This window comes from Bubalus kerabau, chromosome 11 (assembly GCF_029407905.1).
Source record: "Bubalus kerabau isolate K-KA32 ecotype Philippines breed swamp buffalo chromosome 11, PCC_UOA_SB_1v2, whole genome shotgun sequence".
NCBI lineage: Eukaryota > Metazoa > Chordata > Mammalia > Artiodactyla > Bovidae > Bubalus > Bubalus kerabau.
The window spans coordinates 50,927,411-50,952,014 of NC_073634.1; the positions used below are offsets into that span (position 1 = coordinate 50,927,411).

Sequence of the window (24,604 nt, forward strand, 5' to 3'; positions counted from 1 at the left end):
TTCCTGGGGGTAAAAGCAGAAGATCAGGGAAATGAGTGGCAGGCGTTACTCCACAGAGGTAGACTTGGCTGAATGTTACTGGTGACCAAAATCCAGGGCTTAAAAAATTCAGAGATTGGCAAAAACCAAAGTTCAGCCCAAAACAGTGAGGAACCCTATCATTTTGCTTTAGGATAACTAAACATTTCATTTCTGAGGTTACCGGCAAATGGTAACTCCTCAGGTATGAGTTGAATCCATTGCTGGAACTACTAACATTTCATTCATCTCAGAGCTGGTGTGAATCTCTGTCCTTCTTATATGCTATTTAAGAAACCACACAAAGGGCAGTGATTCACATTTGAACCTCTTTAACCACCACATTCACACTTAACTTTTACATGAGGGTCTTAGTCACGCAAAGTGTGGTGGGCATGCCTAACAGATGTCATGTGTGGCTAGCATGTTGGACAGTACAGTTCTACAGACTGGTGATTTTTTAATAAAGTACTTAAATATGACGTTGCCTTATTTAATGCTAATTTCCCACCACAAAACCAAGTGTTTGATAAGCCTAAATTAATAACACATCAGCATTGTATAAGAACAAATTCCAGAGTCTCCCTTAGCTCCCCTCCTGGCCTAGTTCAGCTCCTTATTCTTTTTAAACACTTCCTCTCAGGGATATTTTATTTCAATTTTCCCTTCTTTTGAAATGAAAATTCTCAGTCTCTCTGTAGTCATGGTTTGCCCACTTGTTTCCAATAATCTCCAAGTCCTTGGTGATGATGCATCCAGATAAGAGATGGCCATGTCTCTTCTTCCTCCTGAGAAGCACTGACTGTCCTTGCAACTTCATGCAAACTTTGGCCAGACAACAGAAAATGATGTCCTCACACCAGATTTTTTTTTTTTTTCCCCTTTCGGCCTTTACATTCCATTGACCTTTCTTCTGTCCTGTCTTCTTTCCACTGGACACCTCTTTCCATTTTCAATTATCTTCTTTTTAACAGAGTTGCTCTTTTTCCACTGGATTCAACACATGGACACAGTGAGTTAAAACTGTATCCCATTCCTCAACTTACCTCTTCGGCCCATGCAGAATTAAAAAGAGCCAGCACTCAGATGATAAAGAATCCACCTGCAATGCAGGAGACCCGGGTTCCACCTCTGGGTTGGGAAGATCCCCTGGAGAAGGGAATGGCTACCTACTCTAGTATTCCTGCCTGAGAACTCCCATGGACAGAGGAGTCTGGCAGGCTGCAGTCCATGAGGGTGGAAAGAGTTGGAGGTGATTGAGCAACTAAGCATGCACACACCACTCAACAAAACCAAAAACGAAGAAAACAAAACCAAAAACGCTCAAACTGAGGGGAGACAAACCCAACTTGTTCAAACCTTGATCCCTTTTCTCCAATGGTACAGGCGACACCTATGAGAGCCTTTATTCTGTGGGTCTATGTGGCTATTAAAAGTACCCGAGTCAGCAAGACTGCCACCTGCAGGAAGACGAAACTAATAACAAAACAGACACCAGAAACAGCTTAACCACGGTCACTCTCTTTTCTAGTAGCAGTCAAGGCTCCGTGACCAGACTTCCTTGCTGGCTTTTCTAAAACCTCCATTTTCTAAAACTTTTCTCTGCTTATAAACAGTGTTTTAGTCACTGATACCACAATTTCTCTAATTCCAGCAAGTAATTTCTTCACTTCAAAAGCACTGTTCACACACACCGCCAAGAAATCACAATGGCAAGCTCACCTCATATCCCTCTGTGGCTTTTACTTCCAGCTTCACCTAATTGCTAAGCTTAGAGATGGAGTCCTCTCATATTTCAGAGCTTGCCTGTACTGTTCATGGCCTGTTCAATCTAAAACTCTGCAGTGGTCTAGACTAATGAAATACTCTTTCTTCTGTGAAAAAATTCTAGAACATCCCTCTGTATTATAATCATTCAATTAGTTTTTGTTTCCTTATGGCATTCCCCTGAAGCTTAGCAAACAGAACTTCAAATTCCTCTAAACAAGTGCTATGAGGCCCCTGGGTCCGCTTTGGGTGTTCGAGGAAAAAGAAAGTAAGTTTCCAAGTATGCAAGGTTGAAAGTCAAATTCTAGACCGTGGCAAATCCACCAAAGCAATATTTAGGAAGGCAACCATCTGGCTTCCTCTCAAGATAGCACTTTCAAAATGTCAACAACTGGTACATGTCTACAAGGACAGTTTCTATTTTTCTAATTTTCTCCATCTCGTCATATTAAGTTACTGTTATTCTCCCATTGACTCTAGTTATTTTTGACTTTGCTTCTATCTGCCACATGAAGGAGGAGGTCACGTTTGTTCAAAGTTCTTCTTCAAATTATTCCATCATTTATTGAATGCCTACAATGAAATAAGCACTCTGTGAGGTGCCAAGAGGAACTCAAAAAATAGGGTGATCTGAGTGAGGAGAAAAATCTGCACACAAACTCAGAAATACAGAGGCAGGAACAAAAGAGTACGCAGGATCCTGACTGTATGTATAATTAGTGTTCTTCTGTTGCTTCTCTCTGCCATATTATCCTTCTTTACCACCTTCTTTCCATTGTCTTTTACTGGTTGCAATTAATAGCTGACAATGCTCACCAGACTTCCTTCTCATCTAGTCCTCCCATCTAGTCAACTCCAGCCATATTAACCTTTCTGGCTGGCCTCTGTCTCAACTGCCAGGCTGCCTGAAGGAACTGCTGCAGTCTCTCACCTTCTTCCTCTCCTGGGTGCTTCCACGATGCTTCCAGGTACAAAGAGAAGATGCCACACATGAAATATGAAAGATTCTCTCCAGTGTTTCTGAACCAGAATCTTGGAAATTCATGTTCCACATTTTTAAATTTTTGATTCAAGCTGAGTATGTGGGTGCTTGCCCACATGGGTGCTATGTGCTTAGTGGCTCAGCTGTGTCTGACTCTTTGCAGTCCTATGGACTGTAACCCACCAGGCTCCTCTGTCCATGGGATTTTCCAGGCAATACCGGAGTGAGTTGCCATTTCCTCCTCCAGGGATCCTCTTGGCCCATGGATCGAACCTGTGTCTCATGCATCTCCTGCACTGGCAGGCTGATTCTTTACCACTGAGCCACCTGGGAAGTCCAAACCTTGCCCATAAAAGATGTTGAGTAAATCTCTGCTTTGCATCCACCAATAACTGGCAAGATGGAAAAGTTTGAGTTTCTGTAACAGATATTTGTATTAAACTAACACTTTCCAAACTTATTGGTCTCCCACATTTGGAGGCGGATTCTTTACCATCTGAGCCACCAAGGAAACCCCTATAATTCCACAGATCTCCAATTTTGTGAGTTTTATTTAGTAGGTGTTATTGGGGGTGAAAGGAGAGAAGGATTCTTTGGTTAATTATGCACGGGAAACACGGATTTCACAGAGTTAAATGAGTTTCTTTATCATAGAACTGAAGATGGCCCATCTAGTATGCTAAAGTGAATCTTTTAGAGGAGAGTACTAGAGACTACCACATGAAGCTTTCCTCAATTAACCTTCTGACTCCATATCCTTTTTTTCCCCATGGAGCACCTTCCAGGCTTAATTCCTCCTCGGTAAACTGAGTACTTACTTCATAGGGTTATTATGAGGACTGATAAGTTAATACATATAAACTGCTTAGAACAACGAGAGGCATATATTAATAATAAGCACTCCAAGAGAGGTGACTGTAATTATCACTGTATCCCACATGCAGATATTTAACGTGGCACTATTCCCAGAAAAATGTAACAAGAACATTTTTATTGTACAGTTGGACCTCAGCATCCACGGTTGCAGAACCTCAAATACAAAGGGCCAAAAGTAACAAGCCATTTTACATAAAGGACTTGAGCATCTGTGAGTTTTGGTATCCACAGAGGTTTCTAGAACCAATGTCCCATGGATACTAAGAGACGACTGCAGAGAAATTTCCACTGTTACTGCCAGGCAGATGGAATGAGTCCTTCCTTTGCCTGAGAGGCACTGCTTAAGGCTACAAATAACAAAAGACATTTACAGAAATAACTGATACATATAATATAGTTATCAGTAAGAAACTTGAGATCTTACAGGAAAAATACACAGTTAAAAGAGACTTATGAAGTTTCTTCAGTCTAAAAGGAAAAAACCTTGAGTAGTTTGAGGGCTAAGGCAGTCCAAATACTTAGTATAGTCTCTGATACATAGTAATAAGCACTCAACAAAAGTCTGATGAAAAATCTGAGAAATTAATGGATAAATGAATATTACCTCAATTAACAACTTACATAACATTTCTAAATCACTATAAAACAACTGAGAAACCCATCACACTTTTTTTTTTTTTTTTTTTTTTTTTTTAATTTTATTTTATTTTTAAACTTTACATAACTGTATTAGATTTGCCAAATATCAAAATGAATCCGCCACAGGTTTACATGTGTTCCCCATCCTGAACCCTCCTCCCTCCTCCCTCCCCATTCCATCCCTCTGGGTCGTCCCAGTGCACCAGCCCCAAGCATCCAGTATCGTGCATCGAACCTGGACTGGCAACTCATTTCATACATGATATTTTACATGTTTCAATGCCATTCTCCCAAATCTTCCCACCCTCTCCCTCTCCCACAGAGTCCATAAGACTGTTCTATACATCAGTGTCTCTTTTGCTGTCTCGTACACAGGGTTATTGTTACCATCTTTCTAAATTCCATATATATGCGTTAGTATACTGTATTGGTGTTTTTCTTTCTGGCTTACTTCACTCTGTATAATAGGCTCCAGTTTCATCCACCTCATTAGAACTGATTCAAATGTATTCTTTTTAATGGCTGAATAATACTCCATTGTGTATATGTACCACAGCTTTCTTATCCATTCATCTGCTGATGGACATCTAGGTTGCTTCCATGTCCTGGCTATTATAAACAGTGCTGCGATGAACATTGGGGTACTCGTGTCTCTTTCCCTTCTGGTTTTCTCAGTGTGTATGCCCAGCAGTGGGATTGCTGGATCATAAGGCATGTCTATTTCCAGTTTTTTAAGGAATCTCCACACTGTTCTCCATAGTGGCTGTACTAGTTTGCATTCCCACCAACAGTGTAAGAGGGTTCCCTTTTCTCCACACCCTCTCCAGCATTTATTACTTGTAGACTTTTGGATCGCAGCCATTCTGACTGGTGCCATCACACTTTTATATTTAGGCTCCCTCACTCTCCTTTAGAGTTTAATCATTTAGGTGGAATATGAAAGTAGAGACAAGAGTGACTGCCATATTTAAGAGGGTGTTTGAGGCATTTGATTAAATTTCATCTTATAAGGGTGTGTCACAATAAAACCTGCTAAAAAATCCATTATAAAAATAAACTAAAAAGTGATATGCATAGTACACAGTGGTGCTGGGTGACATTTATATCTTTAAAGAATGAAAATAAATGAGCTACCTGATATTTATAAATTATACAGAAATTTGTAATTTATAAATTTACATAGGACTCTATCTCTGTCAGGGCTTCCCTGATAGCTCAGGGAAAGTTGATAAAGAATCCATCTGCAAAGCAGGAGACCTCAGTTCGATTCCTAGGTCAGGAAGATCTGCTGGAGAAGGGATCCACTACCCACTCCAGTATTCTTGGGCTTTCCTTGTGGCTCAGCTGGTAAAGAATCCGCCTGCAATGAGGGAGACCTGGATTCGATCCTTGGGTTGGGAAGATCCCCTGGAGAAGGGAAAGGCTACCCACTCCAGTATTTTGGCCTGGAGAATTTCATGAACAGTATAGTCCATGGGTTCGCAAAGAGTTGGACACGACTGAGCGACTTTTACTATCTCTGCCTGTTCATCTAGGCTGGTTTTAGAACTTTCAGAATTTCCTAAGAACTGAGAAATGATGAGAAACAGAAAAAACTAAGCTATGAAGATTTAAATGGGTTAATAGAAGGGAAAAAGGTGTATTTTATAAAACTCATCAAGGATCTTTCCAACTATATTTCCGCCCTGAAACAACGCGCTTGGAGAAGGCAATGGCAACCCACTCCAGTACTCTTCCCTGGAAAATCCCATGGATGGAGGAGCCTGGTAGGCTGCAGTCCATGGGGTCACTAAGAGTCGGGCACAACTGAGCGACTTCACTTTCACTTTTCACTTTCATGCATTGGAGGAGGAAATGGCAACCCACTCCAGTGTTCTTGCCTGGAGGATCCCAGAGATGGGGGTAACCCTAGTGGGCTGCCATCTATGGGGTCACACAGAGCCGGACACGACTGAAGTGACTTAGCAGCAACAATGCGCTCACGTATTTCCAGTTTTAAAATACTACGATTCTAAGGCTGTGCCCTCACAACAATATCACTGCTTCTATTACCCAGATTCTTTCTGTTACTTTGTAGCTTTCCTTTCTTCCTTTTTAAAACAAATAACGTGATTATTATCACACTAAAAAATTCTAGGACAGGGGTCAGCAAACCATGGCCACAGGCCAAACAGGACTTGCTGTCTATTTCATATGCCACGTGGCCAAGGTGGGTTTTGTTGTTTGGTTTTTTTTTTACCTTTTTAAAAGGTTATAAAATGAAATAAAAAAAAACATGCAACAGAGACCATACGTGGATTGCAAAGCCTAAAATACTTATCTGGCTCTTTATGAAAAACTTTCCTTGACCCTGTTCTAGGATAATACTTAACAGAGCTAACCCAGTAATTTCATAGAATTCACATCAATGACAAGTTCACAGTGAACTATTTTATGATGGTAATTAGAGTAAAACTCCGCAACGTTTGTTCTCTTCATGTATACCAAACCCCACACATTCTGCAAGTTCAAATATCAAATTCAGATGCCCTGAACAACAGTACTTCAGTTATAAAGATAGTCTGGCTACAAGAAACCCTCTTCTCTCATGGGAATTCAGACCAACCATAAGTGAAATGAGTGTTAACCATTTTCTCAAATTGCATATCCCCCAAATGCACTCGACTAAACGAAATAAAATAATTCTCCCTTGATTACTCTGAAGTCTACCCCACATGAGATTAAGAGAGAGAGATCTCAAAATCTTCACCGTGTTTTCTAATTCCGTTTTCTTACAGAGTTCTCACAAAGCATTCAAAGGAAAACAAACTCAGTAACTCACTCCAGAGCAGGTCTCAGAACTCGGACTTTCAATGCTTCTAATATTCGATTTAACTCCACAAATGGTTCTTTCTGGCTTGGGTCTACAGAAAGACCAGATTCCTGAAAAAAATCAAAAGAACTTTTGTTAGCAAAAGTCAGAGTAAAGAGATACAGTAAAAGCATAGTCTACATTATAAAATGTGAGGTAAATCATTAAAGATAGTTTCTTTTTAACATATATTTCTCTGGCAGAGACTGAGGACTAAGCCCCAGTATCCCTCTTCCTCCTCCTATGATAGTAGTAAATCCCATATTTTAGCTGGGCACGTAAGCATATGGAATAAAGCTGGGCTTTGCAAAATGTAAGTTCTGGCCAATGAAACACAAACATATGTCTTTGTCCCTTCCTGGAATACAAAGAGGTCAAGCTGGGGTTCTGGCTTCCCTGAACCATGAGGACAGAGGTCACCTTAGAAACAGCAAAGCTAAACGGAGCTGAGATCCCTAAGAGTTTCATGGTATGTGGCTACCATATATGTCATGAATGGCTTACTATTTCCTATTCTTGTGTAAGAGAAATAAACTTCATTTTTGTTTAAGCCATTGGTATTTGGGGTCTCTGATACTTGTAAATAAACAATCTTAAATGACACAATTTATTTTAGGAAATTTATATGGACACAGAATCCTGTAATGTATAGAGAAAGACTTGGGTTACTACTTATCTAAATTGTTTAAAATAGCAAAGTCTTAGATTAGAGGTCTGGTTTACAGACTACCTTTAGATTATTTAAACCTTATGGTCCTTCACTCTTCTAAGTGAAAAATACAACAGCACAAAATGTAAGCCACAGAAGAGAGTCTGAAGACACATGAAATGGAACTGCATCCAAGATCCTCCACTAAGAACCTGTAAGGTGGCGGGAGCCAGCTGAGGAACTCCACCCGTGGCAAAGGTCATGAGGAAGGAGGTGGGATCGAGCCTCAGGAGTCCCCCTGGAAATTCTGGAGCATCTACCCCCCAAACCAGAGTCTGCCTACTTCACTGCTCTGTACTCTCACCTACACCTCTGACTTTATGGGGGGCTGTCCCCCACCACCATCTCTCTCTCTCTCTGAAAAAAGAGTTAACTTATAGCTCCAGTTAATAAAGTTCCTGGGCGTGACAAGAGTTTTAGTTCACAAACCCCTCAGATGGCTCTCTAACTTGCCTGACAGGTTTACCCGGACTCCTACAGCTATGCATACAATTGTTTACAGTCTCCCAACCGGAAGAGGCATGGGAAGCTTAAGATATTCAAATGGTACAGAGCCTCTCGGAGAGTTAGAAATTGTCAGAATAGAACTAGTAGAAGATTTCCTTGTTGAGCCAACGCTTGCTGCCAAGTTTCCACATCCCCTGTATTGTATCCTTGGAAGTGTATTAATTAATATAGTTGGTATGTAGAAAAAATAAGTAGTGGCCTTGGTGTTAACAACTTTAGACCCTTAAGGTAATAAATTCTTTTCTTTGTTGTAAACCCACTGCACCTTTGCCCTACAGGAATGCAACTTTATCTAACACCTTTGGAGGATGGTGCCAAACTTTAAAATAATTACTCCTAGAGAAAATAAGTCTTATGGTTGACAAACCTTTATCAGAGTCATAAAATGTTAACAGGCCTTCTGGCCAGAAGATGATGTAAATCACCTAAACCATTTATATACGATAAATTTGCAGAAAAGAAAGCCTGGTCTCAATAAGGATCAAAGACTGCTGACTTTGCATGATTTCACACCCCCTATTATACTCTATGTGCAACTTAGGGTATAAAAGCCCCTGATGAAAATAAATCTACGGGCCTTGCTCACCAAAGCTTGGTCCCCCCATGTCGTTCTTTCTCTCACCTTCTGGCTGAATTCCCATCTGGAATGTGGAGGCTCGTCAAGCCCACTAATTTTTCCTGGGCTTCCAAGATCTGACCGGGGAGGCCTTAGTGTCTCCTCTCCTTGGGGAGAACGGGAGGACACCTGCAGCCTACGTAGGTGATGCAAACTCCTTGTCTTGGAGTTTTATTGGTTTTCCGCATAAACCAAGTTATTCAGCCTCTTTTCTCCACTGAATTTTCTCACTGAGCTATCCCTATTTAACCACGCTTTATATCTCTAATTAATACTTAATTAAGCTATCGCTATTCTAATTGCCGACGCCGTCATCCTGAGGGAATCCCTGGATTCCACCGGGCCCCGGCAGTATGGTCCTGGGCAGGTTATTTCTCTAGACCTCAGATTCCTCATCTGTAGAATGGGGGAAATAATTTCTTCTTCACAGGGTTGCAGTAAGGAATAAACTGAGGGCTTGGCTGGCAGTAAATACTTAATACATATTGCTGATATTATGACTATGTGGTATTGGTAAACTGTTCTAAGTTCATGTCTATTTTAGCTTGAAATTCGTTTGATCAAGTTCTTTAAGCTGGGCCAGATTAGAAGAGCAAATATAATCCTCTTTGTCCTCTTCTCTGCTATACTAACCTTCCTGTCAAAGAGATGTTTTATGGCACTAGTGGTAAAAAACTCACTGACCAATGCGGGAGACGTAAGAGAAAAGGATTCAATCCCCTGGGTCGGGAAGATCCTCTGGAGGAAGAAATGGTAACCCACTCCAGTATTCTTGGAGAATCCCCATGGACAGAGGAGCCTGGTGGGCTACAGTCCACAGGGTCAGAAAGAGTCAGACATGACTAAAATGACTGAGCATACACAGTACTATATATAAGAGGTAACAAGTAAGAACCTACTGTATACCACAAGGAACTCTATTTGGTGCTCTGTAATGACCTATATGGAAATGGAGTCCAGAAAAGAGTGGATATATATATATATATATATATATATATATATATATATGGCTGATTTACTTTGCTGTACAGCTGAAGCTAACACAACACTGTAAATCAACTGTAAAATAATAATAATAAAAAACTGATTTAAAAAATTAAGTAAAATGCACTGGCTCCCTCCCAAAAAACAAAAGAGGAGATGTTTGGAAAAGTAGCACCACTTCTGACACTTGACTGATGACCTGGGACCAACATTCTGGGGCAAGAATAAGGAAATAATTTGAATAGCAAGTTCTAGGACTATAATTTTTAACCAAGTTTAAAAAAAAAAAAAAAGGAGAGAGACTTTCTAGTAAACTGAGGTCAGCACTGGTGATTAAAATGTAACAATCTACTTACAGCTAGAAGACTTAAAAACCCCAAGGATCTCCCTTGTGTTCATTTCATCCTCACCTGGCAGAGCTCCTCAGCAACATCTAGCATTCCTTGTCTGAAGAAGTGCTCCACCATCACCTCATTGAGAAGCCTCTGGCTGTCTGCCTGCCAGCAGCCGTCTATCCCCACACTGCTGATGTCGGAATCGAAATTCTGAAAGGCAAGATACCGAGTCATGAATTGACCAGGATGCATCACTTGATACGTTTTCACCCCACCTACCTTTACAGAAACCACCACCTTTGTTTAACTCTGTGACACCTCCAATAAGTCCCCAATTCCAATTTGTCTGCAGCCTATGACAGGAAGCAGTCTCTTCCACCGTTCTTTTCTGAAACCCCCACTCGCATTCATTATTGCTGCAAGGGTAAATGTTTTCATTTTTGAGGGTATTTTGGAAAAATAAACTTTATAATGATTCTGTAAATAAACTGATTTCTAGGCATTATAGGACAGCAATATTTTCACAGGTGTGCAGTGATAATTGCAAAAGCAAGTTCAATGCAGTGTTGTCTAATAGGAAAACAAGAAGAGCCATTATATCGAACATAGGATTATTCAATAATCCTTGGCCTATCCCAAGAATTGCAGTGCCAAGGTGGGGGTTGGGGAAAAAGAGACTGGACAGATGGCTCAGAGAGCAGGCTCTGGAGCCAGTCCACCAGGGTCTGGATCCTGGTTCCATCTAACTAGCTGTGTGGTAGTGGTGGTGGTTTAGTCACTAAGTCGTGTCCGACTCTTTGCGACCCCATGGACTATAGCCTGCCAGGCTCCTCTGTCCATGGGATTCTCCAGGCAAGAATACTGGCTGGAGTAGGTTGCCATTCTTGGCCAAATCACTCAAGATATTTGAGGCTCAGCTTAAGTAGAGAAAATACTTTTATGGACTTAACTGTATCCTCTCACGATTCCGGTGTTCAAGTCCTAACTCCCAGCACCTTATAAAGTTAAAAGGAGACCATTTTGAGCCCTAATCCAATACGAATGATGTCTCAGGTGGCACCAGCAGATAAAGAACCCGCCTGCCAATGCAGGAGACTTAGAGACACAGGTTTGATCCCTGGGTAGGGAAGATCCCCTGGAGAAGGAAATGGCAAACTCACTCCCGTATCTTTGCCTGGAGAATCCCGTGGACAGGCGGGCTACAGTTCACAAGAGTTGCAAAGAGTCAAATATGACTGAAGCAACTGAGCATGCACGCACACAGGACACATACAGGTGCAGAAGGAAGACCACCTGTTATAGACCGGATGTCTGTGTCCCTCCCAAATTCCTATATCAAAGCCCTAGAAACCAGTGTGACTGGCTTTGGAGACAGAGTCTGGGAGAAGGTAATAAAGGTTAAATGAAGTCATAAGGGTGGGGCCCTCATCCAGTAGGGCCGGTGTTCTTATGAGACATGGAACAAACACCAGGGCTCATTTGTTCTCTCTCCACCACATGAGGACCCAGGGAGAAGGTGCTCATCTGCCAGCCAGGAAGAAGGCTGCCTACCCTCAACAGGCAGTGAATTGCCCGGCACCTTGATCTTGGATTTCCCAGTCTCTACAACCAGAAGAAAATAAACTTTTGTTGTTTAAATGGAATTTTGGAATTTTGTCATGGCAGCCCAAGCAGATAAAGACACCATGTGATGACATGAAGAAAAGATGCCTATCTACAAATCAGGGAGAAAGGCCCCAGAAGAAACCAACCCTGCCTGCCACACCTTGATCAGGAACTTATAGTTTCCAAAACAGTGGGGAAAAGAATGTCTGTGTAAGCCACCCAGTCTGTGGTACTTGGTCATAGCAGCTCTTGGAAATTAATATGCTCCCTTATTGGTGCAATGAAATGGTAGTTATTACTCTGTTAGTCTTACTATTCACAATTAAAAAGTAAGGTTCATTGCTCTATATCTACTAACATGGAAAAATGTTCTTACCCTTAAATGAAAAAAAAAGCAACGTCTACAGAAATTATGATGCCATTTCTTTTTTTAATGACACCATTTCTGTTTTTAAAAAAGCTTACACAAATGCTCACAGAACAAATGTGAAAAGAATATATAAAGTACTAGCAGAGATTATCACTGGAGATAACCACTCTTACACAAAGAGCAAACATTCCTTTTATAGCAAGCTAAAGGATTTCGTCAAGATCTATTACAAAAAGAGAGGGTGTTGAAGGTTCTGGTTCTGGGTAAGATCAAGCAAGTACACCCCACCCTGACTCTCTGAATGCAGTTCCAAAATCAAGACTGAAGGGAGTGGCTACTCGAGGCAACTCTGAACAGCAGTAACTGGATTGGGGAGGAAGGCAAAGAACTGAAGGTGAGCTTACTACTTTCCTCCCTCCAACATCTATCTCTCAGTCTGGAGGTAGTACAACCAAAACCCACAACAGGGCGGACACCTCCAGGAGAAGCCCTCCAGGGCTGGCATGAGGAACAGGAGTGGGTTCACGTAGAAGGGGGTGGAAATAAATCACAAGCTTTTTTCCTTCCATTTTCTTGCACCCCTAGCTCAAGGCAGTCTGCAGTTAAGCTTCTGTTGTGAAAAAGAAGCATTTGTAAGCTTTTTTTTTTTTTCCCCAACAGAAATGGTGTCATTAAAAAAAGAAAAAAATGGTGTCGTAATTTTCACAGCAGTACCTAGATTATGTTTGATTGAATAAGCAGGAAACAAGACTCGGCAGATCTTCAGAACTCTGCACGTGTTAAGTCAGTCAGGTCCGACTCTTTGCAATCCCATGGACAGTAGCCCACCAGGCTTTTCTGTCCATGGGGATTCTCCAGGTAAGAATACTGGAGTTGCCATGCCCTCCTCCAGCGGATCTTCCCGATCCAGGGATCGAACACACTTCTCTTATGTCTTCTGCACTTGCAAGCAGATTCTTTACCACTAGCACCACCTGAGAAATCCACCACAGTAGGCAAGTTAAAACTCTGAGGGAAGGGATCTTTTCTCTCCAATCAGAGGAGTGATGATGGTCCCAAGAAGGAGGGGCCAAAACTCCTCTTGCATCTTTTCTCTCTGTCCCTCTACCTCATAGCCCCAGATACAGGCAGAATTATGATAAAATACAGGGGATCGGGGTACATCACCTGATGCAAAGAACTGACTCATTGGAAAAGACCCTGATGCTGGGAAAGATTGAAGGCAGAAGAAGGGGACGACAGAGGATGCATCACTGACTCGATGGACATGAGTTTGAGTTAAGATCCGGGAGTTGGTGATGGACAGGGAAGCCTGGCGTGCTGCAGTCCATGGGGTCGCAAAGAGTCGGACACGACTGAGCAACTGAACTGAACTGATCAGGGTATATAAAGCCCAGTTCTCTGGCTGGATGACTAAATAGGAAGCTCCAGAGAATTCTAAAGTAGCAGGGAGATCAGAGAGAGGAAGAAACTCAGAAAAGTAACACTCCCATCCAGAGTTGTTTATGAACCCCTGGGCTTGCCCTCAAGTGGCAAAGGCATGGGTCTGACCCTCAGCGGCACAGCACAGACTTTGAAAGAGGAACTAGGGGTCAGACCTAGCTTCCAGGTCCTAGAATGGCCTCTGGTTTGCACACTAACAAGACATATCTGAACAGCTCTGTAATGGCTTTGGAAATAAGCTGACATTGAAACTACAACTCAGAGAAGACTGGTCAGAACTTGTAGTCTGAGCCCAACAAGGTAGAGACCACTAAAACAAAACTTAAAAAAACTCAGTGGATGGGGACTGCTGGTGTCCAGTGGCTACGACTCCTTGCTCCCAATGCAAGGGGCCTGGGTTCAATCCCTGGCTAGGGAACTAAGGTCTCCCATGCTGCAACTAAGACACAGCACAGCCAAATAAATAAATATTAAAAAAAAAAAAAACCTCACAGGATGTAATTAACAGCAGAATAGAGGTAAATAGCACAAAAGTCAGTGGAGATCCATAGAAATGATCTAATCTGAACAACCAAATAAAAATTGAAAAAAAAAAACAATGAATAGGATCTCAGGGACCTGTAAGACAATAACAAAAGATCTAACATTATGTCAATGGATTGCTAGAGGGAGAAGAGTGTAGTGTAGGAAAAAAATTTTTTTAACATTTCCCAATTTTGTCCAAAGACACAAATCTACAGATTCAAGAAGCTCAGCAAACCCCTAAAAGGATAAGTTCAAAGAAATCCAAACTCAGACATCGCAGAATCCAACTGGTAAAAATTAAAGACCAAGGAAAATTTTCAAAGTAGCTAGGGAAAAGTGATACACTGCTTATAGGGAAACTATAATTCAAATGACTACAGATTTCTCAACTAAAAATCCTAATTTATATACTTTAAAAATAATTGTAATATATAGTGGAACCATATGCAACTTTGTTCTGTATTTTCCAAGTCTCCTGTAAATGTGTTATCATACATTCATATTTTGAAAAAGAAAAAAGGACTACAGATTTCTCAACAGAAACCATGCAGAGACCAGAAAGAAGTGACACATTTTTCAAGTACTAAAAGAAAAGAACTGAATCTCAGAATTTTATATCAAGTGAAAATATCCTTCAGGAATGAAGATGAAATAAAGACATTCTCAGATGAAGGGAAGCTGAATTTGTTGAAAGAAGACCTGCTCTAAAAGAACTACTAAAGTTCTTCTGACAAAGGGGAAATTACCCCAGTAGAAGGCAACTCGAAACATCAAGAGTAAAGAAACCGGCCAATCTACCTCTGAAAGCTTTCTGTGTCCAATTTTACTTCCACTCCCTTATCTTTCATAGGTGTTAACCTATGTTAACCTGATAAGCCTCTTGAATTGTTTTTTAAGCACATAAATGTAATTAGTTTATGTTTAGATTAAACTAAAATTATTAATTCAATCCTTAGTTAATCATTGCTTAAGCATGGTACAGCGCACAAAAGAACAGGTGTAAGTAATCCACAATAGAACTGCAAACCACATACTATTTACAATCACCATAACACAGCACACACAGCTCTCCTCTTCAAAATTCAGCCCACTTTTCTTTAAAGATCTATCTATTCTTAGATGTCAAGTCTGTAGCCTAAAACTAAATATACACATTTAACATTTGGAATTACTCAACACAAAAACAAAAGAGCAAAATTATTCTCAGAATCTTAAATTTTTATTCCTTTTCTTTTTATAGACCTCTTTCTTGGCCTGGTACTTAATCTAAAGAATGAGATAATACAAAGTACCTAGATGCTAAGGCAATAGCGTCCATGCCCATACTGAAGAGACTGTATCTAGCGCTGAAAAAATCAGAATTGCTTGGTGTGGCTCTCTACTTTCCTCATCCAATCTGCTTACCAGATTCTGCCTGTTGAGAGATGACTTCATAGCAGTCTATCAGTACCTTTAAGCTAATTATCACATCTTTATGCTGTCTGTGACAATCAACACTGGAAGTAAAGATGCCGCTACCTTGTTCCTCCTCTGGCCTGGGTGGGATACAGGCCTTACAAGGGTGACGGATGGTGAAACGGAGCAGGGCCCAAGGGCCTCGCCCCCCCCATGTCCTCAGCCTGCCTTTTGCCTGTGGAAAAACTTTAGCCAAAAAATTAGGTTTAATCAGAGAAGCGAGAAAATGCAGAAACAAAGGAAAACAGTCAAAGGAGACCAAATAATAATAGTTTAGTCATTAAGCACAGTCAGGGACCTTAGTTTCTTTTCAAAGGCTATACATAATATTCTGAGCCATATCCTGTGAGCTGCCCTTGTAGATCCTGAAACCACCAGCAGGTAGAGAAGTTAACTACACGATGACCAGACTGTAACCACAACACAGCCGCACAATTCCAAGAACTGGCCTCAAGGAAACAGGAACCAACCAATCCTGGAATGGAAGACTAACTGTTCTTAAAACAATGAAGATGACGCCAACTAGACCACTGATGACCAAGATGACTGTCAGAGCTGATTGTGCTGTTTCTGCATGGAGCCCCTCCCTCTGTCTATAAAAGCTCTTGCCCCTGATTGGGGGTGGGGAGTCAGCCTTTGGACAAGCATTCTCCACCTCCCACTGCCAGCATCCAAAATAAAGCAAACTTTCCTTCTCACCAACCTCTTTATTGGGAAACAATCAGACCTGGGTTCAGTAACAATGTCACAGATTTCTCCCATATTTTATTCCCCCAGATAAAAGGCTAATCAAATGAATAAAGGAATGGTATCAGAGGATGACAGAATTTATTACCAACTCTTGCCTGGAAAATCCCATGGACAGAGGAGCCTGGAAGGCCGCGCAGTCCATGGGGTCGCTGAGAGTCGGACATGACTGAGCGACTTCACTTTCACTTCTCCCTTTCATGCACTGGAGAAGGAAATGGCAACCCACTCCAGTGTTCTTGCCTGGAGAATCCCAGGGACGGGGAGCCTGGTGGGCTGCCATCTATGGGGTCGCACAGAGTCGGACACGACTGAATCGACTTAGCAGCAGCAGCAGGAATCTGTCTATAACTCTCTAAATGTCTGTGCACTCCATAGGCAAGAATCATTGAGACTAAGATTTCTCATTGATCTATCAACCTCATTCAATCCAAACACAACCTTCAGATTTCTACTGATTCATTTACTGATTATTCCCCAATCGCATTAACCCCCAACAAATCAAGTGTCTATTATTCAGCAGGAAAGAAAGAAATAACTTTGGAAGACCCAATGGTCAACTCCAAAGCACAGACCATATGAAACGAGTTTTTTTCAGCAGTATACGTTTACATTTAGTCATAACTATAATGGCTACCACCAGGCAGGAACTGCTCAAACAAAACAATTCCTCCAAATCTTTCCTTCATATACTTAAACCAAAAGTAAATTTTGATCATCTAGAAAAATTTAAAACAGTCTAACATTTAAACAAATGCAAACACTTTCTTTTACAAGGATGCTCTTCATGTAATTTTGTTTCACTACTATACTGGTGGTAAGAAAAATCGAAAACCCTTACACTCAAGACATCTGTACATTTAAGTTCTAGAACTTATTTGCTAGTCTTGGAAAACACAACTAAGCATGACTAAGCAAAGCATTAGATGAAAATTTCTGAGCTCCCTTCTATCATTTAGATCTTGCAGTTTAAACCACTAAAGTGGATGAGTAAATTTTTTTCATAGCTTATTTTCTGCTCACATGTAGTAAAAATTAAAGCTAAAACTGTAAAAAGAGGTCAAGGAAATGCAATATAGTATGAGAACTCCTTTTGTTATAAGTGCACATTCTTACTATTGCATCAGAGCAAGGATCAGTTCCAGGCCCTGTTGCTAGGTGACCAAACTCATCTGCATGGCTGCCCAGGAAATCAGCAGCATCGCAAACCAGCCAAGAAGTAGACAGTGAAGAGAAACACCTGTCTATTAGCACTTCTGTTTTACTCCATTTTTTCTTTTATAAAGGAAAAGAAAAGAAAAAGCATGGAAGGATGTTCTTAAATGTGAAGGCACATTTTCAAAAGATAAAAAGCACATATTCAAGGGTGTGTCTGTCTAGAGAAGATATTACAGCTTAGAGAAATCCAGGACACACAAATCTGTATACCATCTCATGTACTTTTAGTATCATTAACGTTTTTAATGGATTAAAGGTTTTAAAGTCTGGAGGCTAGACAGAGGAGAAGTAAATAACTTAGACGATCCTTACAAGACTACGAAATCTAAACAAACCACCCTACCTGTTTGCTTAAACATGCTTATGAACTCATTAGACTTAAGGACTGGTTTTCACTGCTCACCATCCAAAATCAATCCCTTTCTGAAATACATTTTATGAAATTATAATTATTGAGTAAGCAGTGACAAAAGAAGTACATGATAAAACTCAGTATTTGATTTAACGCCTAAGTGCCAATTCTTTTTTTGTTTTAATATTTACTTATCTGGCTACATCAGGTCTTAGTTGCAGCATGAGAACTACTAAGTTGTGGCATGTGGGATCCAGTTCCCTGACCAGGGATGGAACCCGGCCCCCCTGCATTAGGAGCAAGGAGTCTTACCCACTAGACCACCAGGGAAGTCCCTGCCAATTCTTTAATACTGCTAATTTTTAAAAAACTTCTCCATCGACTTTGGTAGAAAAACTGGGATGTGACCCTAACAATGTGCTCTTGTTGCACCTACGAGGAATCAATTTGCCTTCCAAGCACCTAGTTAATCTGGTTTACTTAGCAGCAGTAGCAGCAGTGAAAGGGGTACTGCAAGGAACATTTAACTGAGAAGACCTGGACTCTGGCTCCACGTAGCTTGGGAAAAGTTATCTACTACTTAACACACAACAACAAAAAAAGATACTATGCAAACACTGGACAGCGACAAGTAAAAGAATGAAATTAGAACACTCTCTAACATCATACACAAAAATAAACTCAAAATGGATTAAAGACCTGAATGCAACAAGGCCAGATACTATAAAACTTAAGAGGAAAACACAGGCAAAACACTCTTGACATAAATCACAGAAAGATGTTTTCCAATCTACTGCCTAAAGTAATGAAAATGAAAACAAATGGGACCTAATTAAGCTCAAAAGCTTTTGCAGAGCAAAGGAAACCAAAAACAAAGGGACAACCCTCAGAATGGGAGAAAATATGAGATTTTTACTAAATGTCTTACTAGTAACTTTTTTAGGGGGTGTGGTTAGTCTGATGTTTTGTTTTATTTTTAGGGAATTTGTTCCTAGCTTCTAATCACTGTGATCTTTTTACAGCTTTGTTAGCCATTTCTTTTCCGTAATTCTGAAAATTCTACCCAATACATGTATCAAATTATCTGCCTGTATTTCAGAACTCAGTTCTTTTTCGCCTTGCTCAGAGTAAGTTTTCTAGCCTTTTTCATTTCCCTCCTTGATGAACAGTACCATCTCTCTACTACATAAAGATTTATCCATTATACAATAATAGTACTTCAGAGCTAGCTGACCTCACCCTTTCTAATTATTGTTTAAGGCTAAATGCAAAAAATTTTCTCCTGCCATTACTTTTTTCTCCTCTTACACCCCAGGAAGACCTATATAAAAGGCTCGCTCAGAACTATTTTACAATGTTCTCTATTTCATTTCTTATAGCCTTACGCCATTTTTTTTTAACACAGTCATCCTTTTGCCTCACCAATGCATATGCTCCATCTAGTGGCAGAAGATCAGTTTAGGAAAAGTGGTTTACAAAAAGGGGTTTTTTTTTTAACCATTATTTGCCCCCTTTATAAAACATTACCAGCCCTGCAATGGCCTGATTTCCTAGTACAACACAGTGTTTAAGAACAAATGCTTGAGTGAAACCTTTTCCCAAACCTTGATCTACCACTTGCATACCTTGGGGTACGCTACTTAATATTTCTGAATCTTAGTTTCCTCACATGTGAAAAGGGAATAATGTGCTTGTATCATGGGCTATTGGAGCAGGAAATGGCAACCCACTCCGGTATTCTTACCTGGAGAATTCCATGGACAGAGGAGTCTGGCAAACTAGTCCATGCAGCTGGAAAGAGTTAGACACAATTGAGCGACTAATACACATCATGGGCTATGCGTGTATGTGCATGCTAAGTCGCTTCAGTCATGTCCGACTCCTTGAGACCCTGTGGCCTATAGCCCATCAGGCTCCTCTGTCCATTGGATTTCCCAGGCAAGAATACTGAAGTGGGTTGCCATGCCTTCCTCCAGGGTATCTTACCAATCCAGGGATCCAACTGGAGTTTCTTACGTCTTCTGCATTGGCAGGTGGATTCTTTTAATACTCCAGTGTTCTTGCCTGGAGAATCCCAGGGACAGGGGAGCCTGGTGGGCTGCCATCTACGGGGTTACACAGAGTTGGACACGACTGAAGCGACTTAGCAGCAGCAGCGTCACCTGGAAAGCCGTCTAAATGTATGTAATGCTCTCAGCTCAGCATGTGGAACATGGTCAATACTCCGTACGTGAGAGCTGTATCTTCTGCCTTCTCCTTAGACTACTTTCATTCTATTTAAGGAGGGTAGGCAAATCCTCAAATGTTTTTATCATTCCCTCCCTTCTTCCCCAATCTCCTGGGATCAAATCTTTGGGCCTTCCATCACTGCCTTTTCCCCAGCCTGACCTTGCCTGACAGGGGCAGCCGCTCCCGTCAAGTCAGTCCCTGAGAGTCTTGAACAGGAGTCAAGCATTTTCTCAGCTGTTCAGTTCCTTGCCTGGCCCCACAGAAGACCACACCTCACTCTTCTGCTGTGCTAAATCTTACCCACTCTCACAAGTCAAATGTAAAAATATCAACTCCAGGGACTTCCCCAGTGGTCCGGTGGTTAAGACCCTGCCTTCCAATGCAGGGGGGTGAAGGTTCAATCCCTGGTCAGGGAACTAAGATCCCATATGCCTTGTGGAGTGGCCAAAAAAATAAACAATTTTTTAAAAATTAAAAACAACTAAACGGAACTTCCCTGGTGGCACAGTGGATAGGAATCTGCCTGCCAATGCAGGGGACACAGGTTCAATCCCTGTTCTGGGAAGATTCCACATGCCTCAGAGCAACTAAGCCCATGTGCCACAACTACCGAGCCTGCACGCTGCAACTACCGAAGCCCGTGTGCCTAGAGTCCGTGCTCTGAAACCAGAGAAACCACCACAGCGAGAAGTCCTCACACCACAACGAAGAGCAGCCCCCGCTTGCTGTGACTGGAGAAAGCCACTCACAGCAACGAAGACCCAAGGCAGCCAAAAATAAATGAATGAATAAATAAAATAAAATATCAACTCCACAACCTTAATCAAGAACTCAATGATCATCTCTTTTCTTTTTATTAGTAAGCAGAGTCTGTCCTAAGCAAACTTACTTTATGTTGCCTCAGAATCTTTCCAGTTCTTTGACATGTACAAAAAGCACCCTTACACGAATAAACTACACCACAATTTTCTAAAGAACAGGTACTGTTTTTCACTGTCAACTGTCCCACAGCAAATGTTAGATACTTAAATCTTAGCATTATTTCATCCACCCACACACAGAAGTCTAAAGCAGTAATTATTTTTACTGACTTTTCTTACTTAGGAATTAAACTTAAAAAAAGTCAAAAGACTAAGTAAAGCACTAAATAAAATATCCTAAATAGGAAAGAGTTCTAGACTTTCTTAAAAATAGAGAAGGAAATAAAAAACAATTTGTTTTTACTTAAAAAAAAAAAAACAAAAAAAACACATTTTTTTGGCTACAAAACCCAGCGGTTGATATTTATTTTAAATTGTGATTATACTGCTGCTGCTGCTAAGTCACGTCAGTCATGTCCGACTCTGTGTGACCCCATAGACAGCGGCCCACCAGGCTCCCGTCCCTGGGATTCTCCAGGCAAACATACTGGAGTGGGTTGCCATACAGGCATCTAAAAGCTGTCAACACATTAAAGCAGAAATCTTCAATAATATTTTATGTTGGCAATGATTAAAAGCCAGAAAGTGTCCTGCCTAACATCATGAACTTTTTTGCATATGTTTTCAAGGAAGCGATGACTAAAAAAGTTTAAAGGAAGGATTAAAACATTAAAGGAAAAAATAAATTTTTTTAAGCATGTCAAAAATTTACTCAAGTTCCTCACTCAACCACCAGCCTGCTCATATATGAGTCACCAGCTTCCTTACTGTCCTCCTCTCAGCAGGGTGGGAACATGTGCCCATAACATGGTGCTCACAGGCTGCCGGACGACATTCCAGTTTATTACTCAAGGCTGTTTACTGTGATACGTAAAGGCTTAAGCCACAGTGGCTTCAGCTTCATCCTGTTTGTTCGCCAACCCACGAGTCCACCCAGCCTTTATGACAGGTGGCTCCGGAAGCTTGCACAAATTTACGAGGTGCAAGCTAGAAGAGCAGGAAGACTTTACAAACCAATGGAATCTTGGACAACATCAGTCAACATAGAATTCCTCAGGTGCGCGAGAAGCTCGTGTACAAGGTCTAGGCAGTTCTAGTGGGGTCACAGCCTCCTTTACAGCTAAGGCTAAGTAGATGCCGCCCCTTAACCCCCCAAAAGGGAAGAGAATACACTGAAAAATGTTAGAGAACTCTGCTAAGACATCCAAGCTTTCGGCTGTGTCTCAGGACTATAATTCAACAAATTACCCCAGGATCAACTTAATGGTGTCATTTCATGATAGATCAGAAGAATCTAGAAGCCAGGTCACCTAGAACCTAAACTACTTTCACAGTAACATATAAAACTACCCCCCCCCCAAAGAACTTATAAAAGCCCTTATAACTTCCAAGTACACGAAAAATATACCCAAAAGATAAATGAATAAATTAAAATATTTAATCAGCAATATTCACCTCAAATACCTCCCCACTAAAAAGGTCAGAATGTAGGTTACTCACTATGTGGATCTCGTGTCATCCACTTTCAAAAAGATACTTCCATTTCTAGCACCAAATATATTTAAATGCTTTGTCTCAAAAATTAGCCAAAACATGAGAACCCTTACGAATATGTATAAAGACTTGCCAAATTCGGAAGAAGACATGTTTAGCAAGTCGCCAGTAGCTGGGGGACAAGAGTAAAAGAGGGCTCTGATGATAACTGGCTTCCCTGGGGGCTCAGACAGTAAAGAATCCACCTCCAATGCAGGAGACCTGGGTTCAATCTCTGGGTCAGGAAGATCCCCTGGAGAAGGGAATGGAAACTCACACCAGTATTCTTGCCTGGAGAATTCCATGGACAGAGGAGCCTGGCAGGCTACAGTCCATGGGTTGCAAAGAGTCGGACAAGATGGAGGGACTAACACTGATGGTAATTAGGATCAGACAAGACATAAGCTAGGAAATGAAGGCACATGGCCCCCCTAGCAGCGGCACCAGGCAAAGCCCTGAATCGCAGATCTTGGTAGCCAGGAGACCACACACGAGGTATGACTGCGAGGCCATCCCCACCTATTCCAGAACCTGGGATCTTTTCTCTGACTGGCTGCTTCGGAGGCTTCAGCTACTCTCACTGTCCTGACATCTTCTGGTTCTGCCTGTCCCCACACCGTCATAACTGCGGGTAGCCCAGTGGTCACTGCCAGGAACCTCTTTGGGTCTGAACCATCAATAGAACGCCTTGGTCACTGGCAGCCGCCAATATCTGAAGCTTCCTAAACATCACCAGTAGTTACTTCACCCTAAGAACCCTAAAGAGAGTTCCTCACTCACAGTGATTTAAGGTCATCTCTAAAGCACCCCAACCCCACTCTTCCAGAAGGTCCTTGAGTCAGCACACACCAATAATCACTTCAGGCACCAACTGAAGACATACGACACCAGTCTCCAAAAAGTCTGAGGCCAAAGCCACTTCCAAAGCCCTGTTTACATCCTCAGTTAACAGACAGGCCCCACAACCTCAGAGCTATTTCAGAGAACACTCACTGCCTTCCAGCCTCTGCTGGCAACCGCCATCACAGATCCAAAAATGGGACCGCTGCAGCCAACACCACTTCTCTGGCCTCTTTCACTGAGTCGAAGCCCTCAGCACACTGGGAGTGGTGAGAGCTCTCCCAAAGGTCACTAACACTTCTGAAGGCCCAGCTACCCAAACGATCTGCAGAGCCCCAGCCGTTCAGTCCTGTCATACCGTACCTACAAATTAGCAATACTTCCTTAAAAGCATCCGTGTTAGAGGTATAGAACCGTCTTTTGGACTCTGTGGGAGAGGGAGAGGGTGGGATGATTTGGGAGAATGGCACTGATACATGTATGATATCACATAAGAAATGAATCGCCAGTCCAGGTCTGATGCAGGATACAGGATGCTTGGGGCTGGTGCACTGGGATGACCCAGAGGGATGATACGGGGAGAGAGGTGGGAGGGGGGTTCAGGATGGGGAACACGTGTACAACCGTGGCGGATTCATGTTAAAGTACGGCAAAACCAATACAATATTGTAAAGTTAAAAAAAAAAAGCATTTGTGTTATAGTTCTCACTTGGGCTGACTGTAGCCAGCCAACACTACCACTTTGTCAGATTATTTCTAACAGTTAGGCTTGCGCATGAGTTAAGAGCCATTCTCTGGATTCCACGAGTTTCCATGTTACAGCTACTGTCCTCATACATACAGATGGGGCAGCTCATAAGACATGTTTTGCTACAAAAAGTTCTCTCCAAAATTTCTTTCTACTCTCCCAGAAGTTTACAACATGTGAACAAAAATGTTTACAACCAGTCACACACTCCCCAATAGCTGAAACACTCCAAGGTATCACACAGTAACCTTAAGCCACTTCTCTTGGGTTCTACTAAGACTAAGAATTCCAAGGGCAAAACTGGCCCAGTGCTAAAAATGGTAACTGCTTATAAG

The 24,604-nt window shown here is 41.6% G+C and overlaps 1 protein-coding gene across 2 annotated transcripts in view; it reads right to left on the reverse strand.

The window, feature by feature from the left end:
• RMND5A (required for meiotic nuclear division 5 homolog A) overlaps window positions 1-24,604 on the reverse strand; it is a 61,648-nt gene that overhangs the window by 17,160 nt on the left and 19,884 nt on the right. For both annotated transcript variants that reach the window (XM_055540295.1, XM_055540294.1), the window contains exons 3-4: window positions 10,360-10,494; window positions 7,104-7,204 (exon numbers count right to left, since the gene is read on the reverse strand). In XM_055540295.1, the coding sequence (XP_055396270.1) occupies window positions 7,104-7,204; window positions 10,360-10,494 (236 nt within the window). The remainder of the gene's footprint in view (window positions 1-7,103; window positions 7,205-10,359; window positions 10,495-24,604) is intronic.